Source organism: Pagrus pagrus (genome assembly GCF_965226575.1).
Source record: "Pagrus pagrus genome assembly, chromosome: 4".
Classification (NCBI taxonomy): domain Eukaryota; kingdom Metazoa; phylum Chordata; class Actinopteri; order Spariformes; family Sparidae; genus Pagrus; species Pagrus pagrus.
Genome location: NC_140188.1, coordinates 23,910,513 through 23,925,857, shown reverse-complemented (window position 1 = coordinate 23,925,857; position 15,345 = coordinate 23,910,513). Strand labels below are relative to the sequence as shown.

At 40.0% G+C, this 15,345-nt stretch overlaps 1 protein-coding gene across 1 annotated transcript; it reads right to left on the bottom strand.

Moving 5' to 3' along the window:
* Positions 1 to 1,671: 1,671 nt before the first annotated feature.
* mmp13b (matrix metallopeptidase 13b) lies at positions 1,672 to 5,966 on the bottom strand. The gene is made up of 11 exons (XM_084350825.1): positions 5,852 to 5,966; positions 5,577 to 5,687; positions 4,888 to 5,015; positions 4,650 to 4,798; positions 4,377 to 4,502; positions 4,134 to 4,289; positions 3,908 to 4,028; positions 3,303 to 3,436; positions 3,055 to 3,214; positions 2,350 to 2,453; positions 1,672 to 2,218 (listed from the first exon to the last, which is right to left on the bottom strand). The coding sequence occupies exons 1-11, from the start codon at positions 5,933 to 5,935 to the stop codon at positions 2,118 to 2,120; spliced, it is 1,374 nt and encodes a 457-aa protein (XP_084206951.1). The 5' UTR covers positions 5,936 to 5,966; the 3' UTR covers positions 1,672 to 2,117.
* Positions 5,967 to 15,345: the final 9,379 nt, after the last annotated feature.

The window sequence follows — 15,345 nt, the reverse complement described above, 5'->3', positions numbered from 1 at the left end:
CCTTAATTTCCTGAAAAACAACTCACATACAAATGAAATCATTGGCTCTGGGTTGTTACAGAAGGCTGGGGGATGAAGATACCGAGTGTAATGGCTCTTTATTAATATGATTAGTGCTTAGTCTGTTTGATATGTGGTATGTTCAGGTCTAATGTGGCCATTTTCCCTGACATTTGTTGTGCTAATGAAGCATAGACTGATTTTTTTCCCAACTTGGAGACACTTGATGGCATAGAGACCTCGCACCACACAGTGGAATATTGTCATGATGTTGCTTATATCTTGTGTATTAGATATATTTTTCTATTTGTTGCTTAATCTGTCTCAGAGCTGTCAGGTCTCTGGTCAAAGTAGGACCTTTGTGCACTCAAATGGTTGATAGCAGTGCTCTCTAGTGGATAAGGTAGAGAATTACGAGTACATGTACCATACTGCTTCTACATATTCAGTGACTCACTGTGGTGTGAGGAGTTTGTTGAATATTTTTGCAATAAATGAATAGCAATTCCTCCAATTCTCAACTGTGCTCAGCTCAGCGCTAGTCTATAATATCATACACTTTTCTTCAAGGTTACATCATCTGATAGTTTGCATGAGGGCTCCAGGAAACATTACAAATGAATAAACCATAATTCATCAGTCTGTTTGAAGTTTTTTTTTACCTGCTCAGTGTAATAAAACGTAAGCAATGTATGTTTTCTGCTAACAGTAAACTTGGTTCCATATGTATCATATTAACATTTCAACAGTATGTACTATATGACAACTGCTAGATGAGCGAACACTGTTCAAGACCACCATTCACGTCCCATTTCAACAGACAGAACTGGGTAATTTTAGTGATGTTTTTTTTTTTCCAGCCGTCTGTGTGGCAACAAAACTGGATATTTTTAATGAGACGCAAAAACATATTTTATGATATTTTCCTAACTGTTACCAAGTGATTTTTGTGCCTAAACCTAACCAGACCATGAGCACTTTGTTGTCACAACATACAATTTAAAATTTAAACGTTAAGTTGAAACATAAAGAAATGTAAAGGTTAAACTTATCTGTGGTTTGCAGATATGTACAATGCCAACATTAATTTTGGCGATTGCACTGGTGTACTGGGGGATGCCATAAAACTCGATTAAGTGCCGTCTAAGGCGTCCTTCAAGTGTACAAAACATGGTGAAGTGCCCTCTTCACTATAAATACATCATGACTCCCCTCCCTGCATACATGTGGTGCCCTTTTTATTTTTTTCACCCCTGCCCCTCAAACATCCTGAGTACACCACTGGGTGATTGAGTTACTGACTGTCATAGCATACTTGCATTTTATTTAATGAATCATTTGCCAAATTGTGCAAAAATATTAACAATATGTCACATATCTTCAGTGCTGAACCACATTTGGAAAAAGCAGTATGTTGAGAAATCTGGCCTGAATAATGGGAGCTTTCAGACACGGTTGTGTGACAGTGTTAAGATTCATCTTTGACATACTCAATATGTACACATATGTAACATTTTTGCAGAGTCAGGTCTGCAATGTTGAGGATGACACTTGAAATGCAATCTTGAATGTTGGAATTCCCTCAAGTTGTCACTAAATAGGACAACATTATTTATATTGAGCTCTTTAACAACGAGATCATCACACCAGCTTTGATTTCTTTGCTTTTTATTGTAATTCACAAAACTTACAAAAATGGGAGGACAAACACAGAATATATTAAACTTCTAAGCTCTTTGATGAAACACCAAAGTTAGTGAAACAAGTCAAATAATGAGACCGACAAGACACTTAACCTGCTAAGAATCTCGCTGTCAGTAGTGAAACTTGAAGTACAAATATAGAGATGTAAAATAAATATCAATAATCTAAGGAAACATATTCCTGAGGAATTCTCCAGCATCCTGTGTCTGACAAATCATAAGACCTACAGGTGTCCAGCACGAGTAAAAGTAAACATTATTTCTTAACTTGACAAAAACCTATTTAACGGTAACAACTCAGTGACCCTGCTCACTCAGTGACCTGCATCTTCCTATGTCTCATTTCTTACGTGTGTGTTTGTGCATATTCTGTGTATATGGTGAAGCCGTTGCCGACAGTTGCAGAGCACCTCCTCAGCAGTTGAGAATGGAGTTGGTCCTCATGATGCGAATGACCTTTCTTGCGTTGTAACTGTACTCGTACTGCATTTGTTCATGGAAGAAGTACAAGTATCCTGAAAGAGAACAGAGCGAGATAACAGTGAGGAAAACAGTCTGGTGGTGGTGCTGGGAGAACAATCCGACTTTTGTATACTTAAACTACACTGAAAACACTGAAAATGTGACATTTGAGGCTTCACAATACCATAGTGATAGGCAGCAGCGTCGATTTCGTCATCCATCCCTGGGAAGTCCTCCTCAATGGAGCGTGGGTAGCCGGTATCCATGGTGCTTGTTGCTTCATCATAGCTGCGGGGGATAAAAAACATAACGACGTTGATGAAATACACAATTACATACAACAAGAATGACTCAAGAGTTCCTCAATAATCTGGGGTTTTTTTGCAGCTTGAAAGACTTTTTACGCTGAGACATGTAATACTTTCTCAATTTAATTTAATTTATTTTTATTTTCAGCAGGAAATAAACAACAGAGAGATGAAAAACCATTGCCAGCTGCGGGTCTGCAGTATAAGAAGCATTAAAAACTGCTTTTTACTGCAGTGAGGACAAAAGCAATAAAAGTATGAATAGTACGAGCAAATGATAAAAGTTAACAAGCTTACCCAGGAATTTTTTCATGTATATAGGCTCAGACATTTACAAAAGAAATCCCATATAAGAATACAGTGTTAAGCAGCAATAACAAAAGTAAACAGATTATAAATGTATGTAGTTGAACAACACAGAGATCTAGGTTGATAGTTGCAACATTAGCAATAATTATTTTGATTCAAATTAAGGAACTATCTGTGTAAATGTTTAAATTGTAAAGGTAGACTTTCTGAAGCGATGTGGATTTCCACGTTAGTGTATGTACAGAAACATAAGCAGATCATTCACCACATACCTCCAATAGTCCTCATCAGAGAAGAGAAGAGTTTTCCCGGTGTCACTGATGTGCACAGCAGCATCTATCTTCCTTACTGTCTTGGGAAGTCCGAGTTTGTGGATGTACTTTGGATAACCGTCCACGAGGCTGTATCCGTTCAAAGCCCACATTCGGATCCCTGTTGAAACACAGAGCACAGTTTGTATCTAGTGTCTCATGTCAATAAAAAAATATAACATCAATGAGTATCTATATATATATCCTACCACTGAATATGATGACAAGATCCTTCTCTTGGTTCTCGTACGCTGCGTCCACCTTGTTGGGGATGGAGGGCCACGTGGACTTGATCAGTGTCTGCTCAGGCTCGGGCATCTGAGGATGGAGACGCCAGTAGAATCTGCAACAAAGTGCAAAATATAGGAGAAGAAACTTATCAGCATCATAACCATTAAGGAGGTATCCTTATTTACCTCATTTGTTGAGATGTAAAAAAATGCTTGATTCGGTGCAGGCTAACTGGTTAGCATGCTCACATCAGTAGATATCACTGCAACAGTGTACGTCAACGTGATCATGTCAAAGCTGCTATTTTCTTTTCATTCTGTTGATAATTTTACTTTATATTTTAATGTGTTAAACTAAAATTATTTCATACTGCTCCTTTAAAATGCAGGGGAACACACATGCACTGCAGTAAATACATAAATATAATGTAAACAGTAAACATTGTTATTGTTTTCACAGAATAATCAGCTCTTCCTTGAGACGCCCTCTGCTGGTTACAGGTTACCAGTGTAGTCCATGGTGATCAAGCTCCAGAGTTTATGTTTCACCATCTTGGTAAGCATCATCATGCTTCTTACTGTACCTGTCTTTGAAGATGATGGTTTCCCCTCTGAGCTCTGTGACGGCATCAAAAGTCAACATGGGGTCACATTTGTTTGGCGCATCAGGTTTGGGCTTCACTTTCCTTGAGTCCGGGTTTGGGCCTGTGATTGAATATCTGGCATTAATGTACTGTTCACATAATATTTCCCTTAATAGAAATAACACCTGTTTTGTGCCATAAAAACGCAGATTGTGTATTTTCCTACCATAGAGCGCTTGAATGCCTTCGATGTCATCTTCAGCCAGCGGGTAGCCTGTAGCGAATGAGTAGATGGGGTACATCAAGGCGCCGGCGTCTGAGGAATGGCCCATACCGAGGGCATGGCCCAACTCATGGGCTGCCACTATAAACAGGTTGTAAGCTGGAGAGGAAGGATGCTCGGTCAAAATACTGCTCAGATGAATCATTAGGATGCAGCTTATTGTATTATGTTGAACATGACTGGTACCTGATGAATCTTTGCTCCAGTGTTCGTCCTCATCAAAGTGAGTGTCTCCTCCGATGCCTTGGCCGGGTGGGTAGGCGTGAGCCAGCAATCCATTAGGCCCGTCAAAAGGGTTGTAGTCTCCATGCTCTGCAGAGTACAGGACAGACAATTCATAAATACCTTGAGCAGAATGTGCACTTGCATAATATCTGTTCTGTAAAGCCAAGCAGCTGCGGTGTATAAAAAACTATTTTCAGAGGTTGTGCAGTGCATCAGGATGAACGCTTGTTGCACCTTTTGATCCGAAACTGATCATAATGTCAGCTATGCCCCGGTGCAGCTTCTTAAAGGTCAGAGGGGTGACATCTGCCCAGACGTTGAGTGCATTGCGGATGGCTCTGTCCACATCAGACTTCTGCAGATCTGGTGTATAATTCACTATTCTGAAACATCAGGGGATAGGAGACTTTAGTGTTCGCTTTCTGAATAGTTCAACTTACATTATATTCACAAGTGTCTTCATAATGCATACCTAAATGTGACATTGTTATTTTGCCATTTGAGGTGTCGTGGGAAGTGGTTGTACTCCCCGACGTCTGGGACGCCACATCTGGCCTGATTCATCACCTCCAGAGTGTTGTCATCCAGATTTCCTGTCACCTGCAGAGGCAGAGGAGGTGGAAAGAAAATATGTTACATAGGTACAGTCAACAAGAGTACTAATACACTTCATCAAGACATTACCCTTGCTGTGTGGTGGTCTTGAATTCTGAAGCTTTGACTCTTTGAGATATATATTTGTTTGAGGTTAAATTTCTTCAAATCTCTGTGTATTTTCAATGTGTTCAATTTCTTATTTAAAAGCAAAATAAATAATTTCTAGGTTCGTTTAAATACTGTTGGAAACATTTAGGATAATGTAAGTACACAGCTCAACAAAATATATAAGAAAAGTTGTCCTGCACTATGAGCTCAACAAGGCGAGCTCCTAACTAAGTTTTGTCACAGCAATAAAGGCAACTCGATGCAATCTAACTTCTGTCCTACAACTCAGTTTTAATGTAAACCAAAATCTGTGTTGAAGGTCTATAGGCTGTCTCACTACTCTCACTTGAACTGTGAATAATTCAGAGATCAACTTCAAAGAATATTTACAAAAGCACCAATAGCCTTCTTCATTTGTATCAGCAGAATGAATAACTACACCACAGATCTGGTCACCTTGAGGTTGAGGAATTTCTGCATGTCCTTGATCTTGTCCTGAAAGGCATCTGACGTCCTCTGTCTTCCTTGGAGACCAGCTGGAAGGCCATAGAACCGTCGGAGGTACTTCTGCTCATTGAAAGAGAACAACAGCTGAATGGCAAAAATTGTAATATGAGAAATATAGCCATAGATTACTCCATTCTAACACTATGTGGATAAGACAAAAACAGCCATTTGAGGCCAGAAGTGCAGGACTAAATCATGTCTGACTGAGGGACGTCAGCTCTTACCTCAGCTAAAAGCCAGTTGTCCCCTGACTGCACAGGCAGAGCAAAGGAGTGAGCGACCAGCACCAGCAGCAGCAAAGCTATCATTGTTGTTGTCCCTGTGTTGTCCTAACCAGTCATTGGGGTCGCAGAGCTCTACGGGGTATTTATACTGTTTGAGACCAGTTTTTTTCAAAGTGCCCGAGTGAATCATGTAAAAGCACCTCGCCACTTCCTCCTCTGTCTGTTGAGAATGTGCTTGTACAGTGACTGTGGTTTGGGTGAACTCCTTTGAACCCACCTAAAGTGCTTTGATAAAACATATCCCATTTCCCATAATCGCCATGACTTAAGGAGTTTGCCGATAGATTCCCTGAAAATGCTTACGAGGCAAAATTATGCACTTTTCTTCCTTTCTTCTTTCAAACACAAGAACGAACACGTCTTATCTTTTGCTTGTTGGCAGATTTAGAAGAGATGACCTTTTGGCAGGTACTCTGGGTTTTCCTTTAATAAGGATGTCACAGCATCGGTTATTACCGGTTATCTGTATCTTGTACAGTTGGAAAAAAAAGTAAACGCGCTACTATAAAAAGTAGGGAGTTTCAGGAATTCTTTCATGCTGCAGCTGGTCTCATGATAGTCTGCGTCTTGTTATTTTAGGTGAGGACGTATAGGAATATGTGACTAACAAACACACGTCAAATTTAATAAATACATAAAAATAGATGAATAGATAAATAAATGATGAAGCATTGACATTTAAACTTGAAACATTTGGAGTTACAACTTTATTTAACATAAAGTGAGCACTCATACTGACATTGAGTTAATTCAAACAAATGTTCTGCATGTGTTTCGTAATTGACAACAGCTCTTTCTAATTTAGGTGTGTCCCAACATTACTCCTTACAGCAGAGTGTGATTCAGAGTCAGCAGGATTACACAGAACAGCAATGACTAATTTAATGCGTAAATGACCCCGGTGTTGTCAATGATGAGGATCTGTTTTCTGTAAAAGTTTTGATTACAGTGTAGAAACCGTGGTGACACACTACAAAAACAATGAAATTTTACATTCTGAATAATCGCTTATTACAGCACAGTTTACATACATAGAAACACAAAGAAAACATTTCAAGCTGTGTTTGAGGCAACCAAAAGAGTCAAACCATGATGTTTTCCTCATCCTAACAAGTGTTTTTTGTGCCTTAATCTAACCAGAGCATGTGCACAGCATTTTGAAATTTAGTGTATTAATCTACGGAGCCCTCAGGATAAATCCCAACGCCTCTGTTGATCCCTTAACTTTTGATTTGGCACCAACAGCAGGTCAATGTTTTCACTCATCCAGGGAAATCATCAGGACATTCCCATCAACTTCAGCTGTACATTGTGTTTATTGCTAATTAAAATAAGCATGCTAACTTGTTCGATTAAGATGGTGAGCATGGGGAGCATAATACCTCCTGAACGTCAGCATGTTATCAATTCCATGTACGCACATTAGAACTGCTAATATTAGCACATCTTAATGCACTGCTGTGCATCAGTAAAGCCTCAAGAGCTGCTAGCATGGCTGTAGACTGTTTACACTGGGGAGGGTTTAGGTCTCATACGCTAGGTCGAAGGAGATGGAGAGGGCAGCTGTAACACCCGGATTGTTTTTATGGCTAACAACAATGCTTTGCACAGAAAGTAGAATAGAAATTATTTTACGTTATTTTCAAAGAAAAAGCCCTGACTTTAACTTCTGTTTGGCACTGCAGTAGTGATGATGTCAAATGATGTCTGGCTATGAAAGACAATAAAAGCATTGTTGTACCAGGACTCAGGGTATGACAATGGAAAAATAAAACTGTAAAAGTATCTGGTAGGCCTCTGGAGCCAGGGCAGGTAGCAACATGCTGCTTTTTACTGCTTCCACTGTCAGTGCGAGACAACAGAGGTGTATAATTATTTCCTCCTGCCACAACAATGGAATTCCTTCACTTCTACATAAGAGAGAAGACCACAAGAATTAAAACATTTGTAAGAGGTTACACTTTTCTAAAATCAATTAATTTAAAAAAATGGCAGTGTTTACCATGTGATCTATTCACATCTGGATAGAAAAAAAAATAAATCACTTTTTCAGTGAGTTAGGCATTCAAAGAATTCTGTACAACTTAAAGTGTTGGACCGAAGGATGTCTAACAATCCCAGTCATTGTCAACATACTTTCGGGAAATGTCCTTTAATGACAATGTTTTGCTGAGTATGAGACAGTACGTCAAGTCTTGCAGTCAAGCCGCTGCGCTGTCAGAGCAAACCCAACCTCATACACATACAGATTACAAACAGCTGGCGTCACAGCTGGAGCAGTAGTTATAGTGGCAGTGACATGTGAAACTTCAATTTAAATTCTGATGCTTTTAATTACATTTCTTAAAAAAAGATTTAAAGTATGGTAATTATTGCATTATGAGGGTAATACGCAGAGAACATTTATCTGTATCAGGTTTGTGATATCATGTGTGATGTGTAACAAACACTGTATCCAAACACCTCAGCATCCTGTGGAGACAAATATTTTTGGAGTAGCATCACTGTTTAGACGGTGGCTAACAGAGTGCTCCTGACTCATTCCAGGGGAAGTTGGCGGCAAGGGGGATTTTTGCTGTTATTTTAAAATGTCACTGACATACACACTGAACACACACAAAAATATGGAAGCACACACACTCCTGATCTGTGTTGTGAGGCTCTGGTAGCGTTCAAAGATAGTTACAGTACAGAGATGTGAAAAAAACGGTGCCCTATGACCTATATTGTGGCGGCAGGTCCGAGGACTCAAACCTATAAAGCACACAAATGGCATGCTGCATGGTACACTCAATGATATCCCTGTTACAGAGATAAGAAAATAATTCCAGGTGCTGTGGTAAGCAGCATTGTCAGCTTGTTTGTCATTCTTTCTCTGAGATGCTCTTACTTGTCTCAGAGGAGCGATACGTCTACAGCCATGTCAGCAGTCCCATGAGGCTGTAATTCTCATTCCACAGCAGAAAAGTCTTTTGTCAGATGCTGATTGTTAACACTTGTGGAGTAAAAAGTTTAATTATTGCCCGATAATGGAGATGGAGGAAACCCTGTGTTTTTTTATCCTCTCCACACTGAGGGATTTTGTACATTTCAGGCTCAGTAAGGCTTCTCTAACATCCTGTCATACCAAGAGACAAATCCCGAGATGGACATTATGAGCTGCTGGTTGGAAACAGAGAATTATGACAAATGACACATTAACTACTTCATCTGGTCGCTGATCATCCTGCATTAACCTTTCTCTGACACAATGAAGAACTGGTCGATGCCACTGTGCCTCACATCAGTTGCAGGCTTTGATTGCACGACTCTGTTTTTTTGCCTTCATTCCCTATTCAGACCCTTTTTGCTCCTTCTCTGGATTAATCAACATGTTGGTAATAATCGATCCAAAGCCTCTTAGGTTTTGTTATTGGAAATTTTGTTATGTCAGTGCTTGGAATTCAGCTGGCTGGAGGTGGAAAGTACAAGTCGACAAGGCTTCCAAGCCACTGACCACAGTTGGAGACGCGACACCACTGGATACTTTTAAGACACCTTAGGACAATTTCGAGCTGGATTTGAAGAGACAGAACAGAGAGGCATCGTGACATGTCCAGAATGCCTTGTAGTGACCAAACCAGATATTTATAGCCAAAACATGATCTTTTCCAAACAATATCCAAGGGGGTTTTGTGCCTAAATCGAACCAGACAGCACTGTCACAACATAAATCTGTGGTTTGCAAAAACGTACATTATGGACATTTACTCTGAATTGGTGTATTGGATTACTTTACTGGTTTTGCAACTGGAATGACACTCATCATGTCAGTGAAATTCACACATTAAATGTCACTATTATACCACTTCGCCATTATATTTTGGCATGGAACCTGCAATAAGGTTGATCAGGGATGACGTGGTGTGACACAGGGGAGGGTGGATCGTACCCAAAGTATCAAAAAACAATTGGATCCATCACATGTTAGATCACATCTTGGGAATATTCATAGTTCTCCAATACTTGCATCTCTGCTGCTGTTTTGTGGAGGCCCACAGTGATCACCTCTTCAGTTCAAATCATTCACATGATTGACATTTGTTATGTAATATCAATGAATGTCTTCTGTTTAAACATTAACGTTATAAAGTCTTTAACACAGAATAGTAACAATAAACACCTCATGTCTGTTTGGTGGTCATTAACATATGTTCAGAGGTAGCCTATTAATAGCACAATCAATTTAAAATAATGTTATCGGTATAGATATTTATGATCCTGGCCCTCGTATTACTTGGTATCAGATTGAAACTAAAGTCTATGGTATGGCCCTCCCCTAGTGTGATAAATCAACCACCCTGTCATAAACAGAGGACTCATTCTTAGCTGGAACTACAGTACACTTTCACATAAGATGCTGGTTTTAGTTTCACTCTGATGTGCGCAGTGTCTCATCGTGTAAATCAGTTATTAATTGTTGTGTTTGAAATTCTGACCAAAAAAAAGTTTTGAAATAGTTTGAAAGACTTCAGCATCATAAGATCTTACAGCAGTGTGTACTCCTGCTGTCCCTTCAGATACAGCAGGCAGTAATAAAAAAAACAGCTGATGTCGTAGACGTTTTTACAGCATGTCATTGCCCACGTAAGGCTTAATAAAGCATTTTCCTTAATTTCTCTAGCAGATAAGTTATGAACTGTACTGTTGCTTCAGTCAGTGGAGTTTACTGAATATGTGGATGGCCATGGTTTGAGTGAGAGCCTGTACATTTATTTTGCTGTGCCTAAATTTAGCAGATCCAGAACACCTGGATTTGTGGAGCTGTTATTACACTTTTTTCCTTTTGATCCACCTCCAAAATCGCCATGAAATCACTGTGAAATTTGACATTTTTATTAATTTTTAATAATTTACTCACTCAATGTGTAATGTGTGCCTGCAGCTGCATCACACAAGCTTCACAATATAATAGGGTTACATATTTAATTTTCAAAAAACACATATTTGCTCTCATATGGTGCATTTCTGCAGCATCCCTTTTCACACTGTGTCTTGAACGCTCCATGTTAGCTACAGAGTGAGACATCTCGCCTCTGTTCAGTCTTTGGTGAGGGTTGCACACAATAGACGCAGAGTAGGGCGGGTCATGCCGAGCGAGGTAGTGTGACCTAAAATAACACTACAGCAGTAGCAAATAAATGAGCTAACATTAGCATTCAACCACTCATAGCTAACATTACCGTTTGATTACATCCAGTGTCTTTCACCTCCAGGCTTAAATAAATGTGTCCAAGGTGTGTGTTGATATTTAAGAATTAAGTAGCACCTTTCCTATCGTATCATTTAACACTATATGAAACAGCAGGCTTGTGTTAGCTAGGATGAGGTTGAATGCTAACGTTAGCTGTTGTCTAACAGTAGCTAATGGGATCAAATATGTTGTTTTACTGTGAAATATGGCCCGATGTCCCTCTGGATTTTCACTTTATGTTGTCTTTCCAGTTGCTGATCAATAAGGAAGCGATAAAATGATAAGAATTTATCAGATTCCCTACGTTAATACGACTTGCAACCTGGAACACAGCAGTACGAGATCCTAGCTTCCCACCCCAAACAGGAAATGGCTGCTGAGTGAATGTGGTCTATTGGCACTTTTGGTTAATTTGTTAGGTACCATGTTAGCCATTAACTTAGAAAGTAAACTTGGAGACTCTGTACATTGTGGTGTGTAGTCGCATACCATATTTCTTGAGGTAGAGGAGCAGGAGAAGCCAAACTGTGGTTATCTTTTTGTAAGATAAAGGTCTGAAGAAGAACAAGCACAGACCCTTAAACAGTACACTAAAGCCTGACATACTGCATGACACATTTATTGGCAACAGACTGGGGAAAATGCAACAGCATTATGCAACCATGGAAAAATATGGAACATGTATTGTAGCCTAAATCTGTTTGGACAAAAACATCTGCCAAATAAACACAATGTAATATAATGACATTTCAGTGAGCCACAATATGAACCAGCTGCAGCCCTCAGTAAAGAGAGGATTTAGATTACACAGCAGAATGAGAAATCATACAGTACTCTATTGAAGCTGTAATTTCATCTTCACACATCGCCAGCCCACAATAAAAATACATAAATAGGGCTTAAATTAAAATGCTGAGCATCTCCAATTGCTGAGCAACAGCTAGGATTCAAACCACAGCGACTGCTGTGGTTTAAGGTCAGGCTTATTCAGAAAAATGTAGAAACTATATGTACTGAAGAGACACCAGAGGAGGGCAGCAGAGACTGGAGCAGCAGACTGACGGCTCTTGTGCCTCTGGTCCTCTGTGTGTCACTTATCACGCCCCAGGTGTTACCACCACCTCATGGAGCATTAAAGGTCAACAAAGGTTAAATTGAAATAGATAGAGCACAAACATTTTGCCGTCCATCATCGAAAGAGCCTGTAAAAACACATTTTAACCATAAATATCAGCACTATTGTTAACTAATTTATTATTTTTTTCTGATATGTGGCTTTTGGACCATTTTATATTGATGGCAAGCACATTTAGTTGTTTGAACAGAATATGGGCTGGACTGATGCAGATTGCCCCAGATTGTGCAATAAGCTGCGTGTACACTAACAAGTCTTACATGACCTTTATGGCTCACTTGGCCTCTGGCTACAGATTGTGAAAGCTCTTAGAGGAACCAAACAATATCATGTAGTCATCACTAGAGTGTGTAGTCATGTTACTGCTGTGAAAGTGCTACATCCAAAACATAATCTTATACAGGGATTTTAAAGCCACTGTGGGTAGAATATTTATGGATTATTCGAATTTATTGTCATAAATTCCTCTTGTAGAAAAAATTAGAAAATCCTAGTTGAGATTATTTCAGCACTACAGTGTTGATTTCACCCACTCATATCGGCTTGGATGTGTAGGGGGGGAGTCTCGAGGTGCAGTACAATTCGCCACATTTACTTTTTCAGATAGTACCACCAGGGGGAGCCAAAGCCAGACTCATAGTCTACACATTGTGGCTTTAAAGGCACCATCATTTGTTTCAGTGCCTGCTTCACACAGTGGATTTGATAGTGCCATTTTAAAACAAAACTGCTTGTATGTTGCATATTTGAAATATAAATAGTGGAGTGATAAGTTTTCAAAGACTCATTCACACATTCAGAACATGGTGTGATTCTGTGTGATGGGAAACTCAAGAATTAATATTCAGGTTCGATCGGAGTTGGGTTTGACTTTTCCTGAGTGATGGAGAATGAACGATAAAGGGAAGGAACCAGTTTGAGTATTTGTTTAAAAATATCTGCATTATTAATAAAGTCACTTGTCATTGCGTTGAAAGCTTTGTCATGTCATTCTGACTCTCAGTTCCCGTTTTAGTCATTTGATGATACACAGTGTCTTAAAGTAGAAAAACGCAGATCAAATTTTCAGTACTTATCATTCATTCATCTATTATCTGTAACTACTTATAGGTTGGAGCCAATCTCAGCTGAGATTGGGCGAGAGGCGGGATGCACCCTGGACAGGTCACTGACTCATCTCAGGGCTGACATAAAGAAAAAACAACCATTTGCACTCACATTCACACCTACAGGCAATTTAGAGTGATCAATTAACCTGCATGTTTTTAGACTGTGGAAGGAAGCCTGAGTACCTGGAGGAAACCCATGCAGACATGATAAGAACATGCAAACTCCACAAAGCTTCTCGTTTTGAGGCAGCTGTGCTAACCACCGTGCCACTCTCAGTTCTTATCATTACAGATTTAAAAAAAGATGCTTTCCAGGAAAAATATTGTCATCTCTGCTACTTGTTCTAACATCTGCGGCACCTCATCAGTCTGAAAGTGTATGTTTGGGGCAAAACAGAGTTGTTTCTACCGTTCTAATTACCCCAGCGGTCTCTCCCAGCTTGTAACCTTACAGCTCCAAACTCCACTCTCAGTCATCACCTCTGCCTATAATGACTTCATTACCTCGTCTGTACTTAGACCATAAAACCATAGCGAGTCCTCTTGCAAGTCCTCTTGCAAAAAGATCGTGGCGTCCTCTGGAAAACTTGATGTTGCCCCGCAGAGGAATGCTGTTGGTCCCATAAACCTCCACAATGACCAATCAACCGTAATTGTAGCCTGAATTTACCGCGGCACCACCCTTGCCAGTCTAGGCGGCCTGGCTGGCGGCCATTGTCTTTTTCGAAGGCCTTAAATCCACCCCTGCAATTTCAGCCCCCTTTCAGCGAACTCTCTCATTGAAAGGTCTTACATGCATCTGCTGCTATAACGGTACGAGAATGGTCTTTGATGGGGTTATTTCGGGAGCCCTCGCAGAATGCGTGGGACTGAGCAGTGCCACCCAGCTCACTGTGTTGCATCAGTCTTGAGGTTCCTTCACTGGAGCTCTGCTGAGGGAGTCATTGACTCAATATCAGAGGTTTTTAATCAACATGTTTAAGCCAAATAAACTTATAGTTGCAGTAATGAGCACATCTTGCAGAAATAATCTTTTTCTATGCTACTTGTTGCCTCATATTTCAGTTTCACCACTTGTTTGGGATTATCTGAGTCAACACATTGCACTCCTGAACTCCCAGTGTAAATTTTGCATCTTTGTCTAATTCACGTCACTCTTATCCTTATTGAAACAATCAGTTCCAGCCCTAAATTTGCATTGATTTTCAATAAAGTGTTGAAATTGAAACCACACACTGCATCCATTTAAATCGTCATTGGAGCAAACGAGTCACGTGACAAAAAAATGTTGAAATGTCATTTCTATCTTTTCTCTTTTGCTGTCCTTGGCTCTCTCCAAACCCCTCCCTAATTCCATAGTACTGTCTGAGGCTTCCCTTTGGATTTGCAAGCGGTATGAGTCACAATAACCATTTAAAAGGCTTTCTCATTAACCAGAACTTCCATCTCCAGGTGTTTTTAAACTGGGCCATTACAGTTCATGTAGTGTTAAGTCTGTGAAATGCATGTCATGCTGCTCTCCTGCTGCGTCTTGATCTTGCTTATGCCCGGTCCGTGTTTTACGGCGCCCACATTTGTGCCGGAGGGAGAGATCTCTCCTTCCACAGAACCACAGGTTGACTTGAAGCTGGCCACTGTAAGTGCATAATTGCATGAGCTGCATTGCAAATGTTAGAGAATGGACTGCATGTGACTTTTTATCTTCTGTACAATGCCAGAAATGTGACAATTTAGAAGTGTTTTTTATTGAGGGTTATTGCAACGATCCGGTCTCGCCTGTGTTGAGAATTTGCCATTATGTTTTTTATTTCTTTTGTTTTTGTGTGGGTGGGGGGCGGAGGTAAGTCACTGCACTGCCCTCGGAGTCCGAGTGGCTGTTATATCGCATGCTTTAGCAGATTCTTTCAGCATCGTCATGTCCTTTCGTGGACGTGTTCTTGTTTTATTTTAGAAGGAA

Excerpts from the sequence above, each read along its gene's own strand:
- mmp13b (XM_084350825.1), bottom strand. The coding sequence starts at position 5,935 with ATGATAGCTTTGCTGCTGCTGGTGCTGGTCGCTCACTCCTTTGCTCTG. Across the intron at positions 3,215-3,302 it reads TCTTGTCATCATATTCAGTG|GGATCCGAATGTGGGCTTTG; the intron begins GTAGGATATATA and ends GTGTTTCAACAG. Across the intron at positions 2,454-3,054 it reads TCTGATGAGGACTATTGGAG|CTATGATGAAGCAACAAGCA; the intron begins GTATGTGGTGAA and ends TATCCCCCGCAG.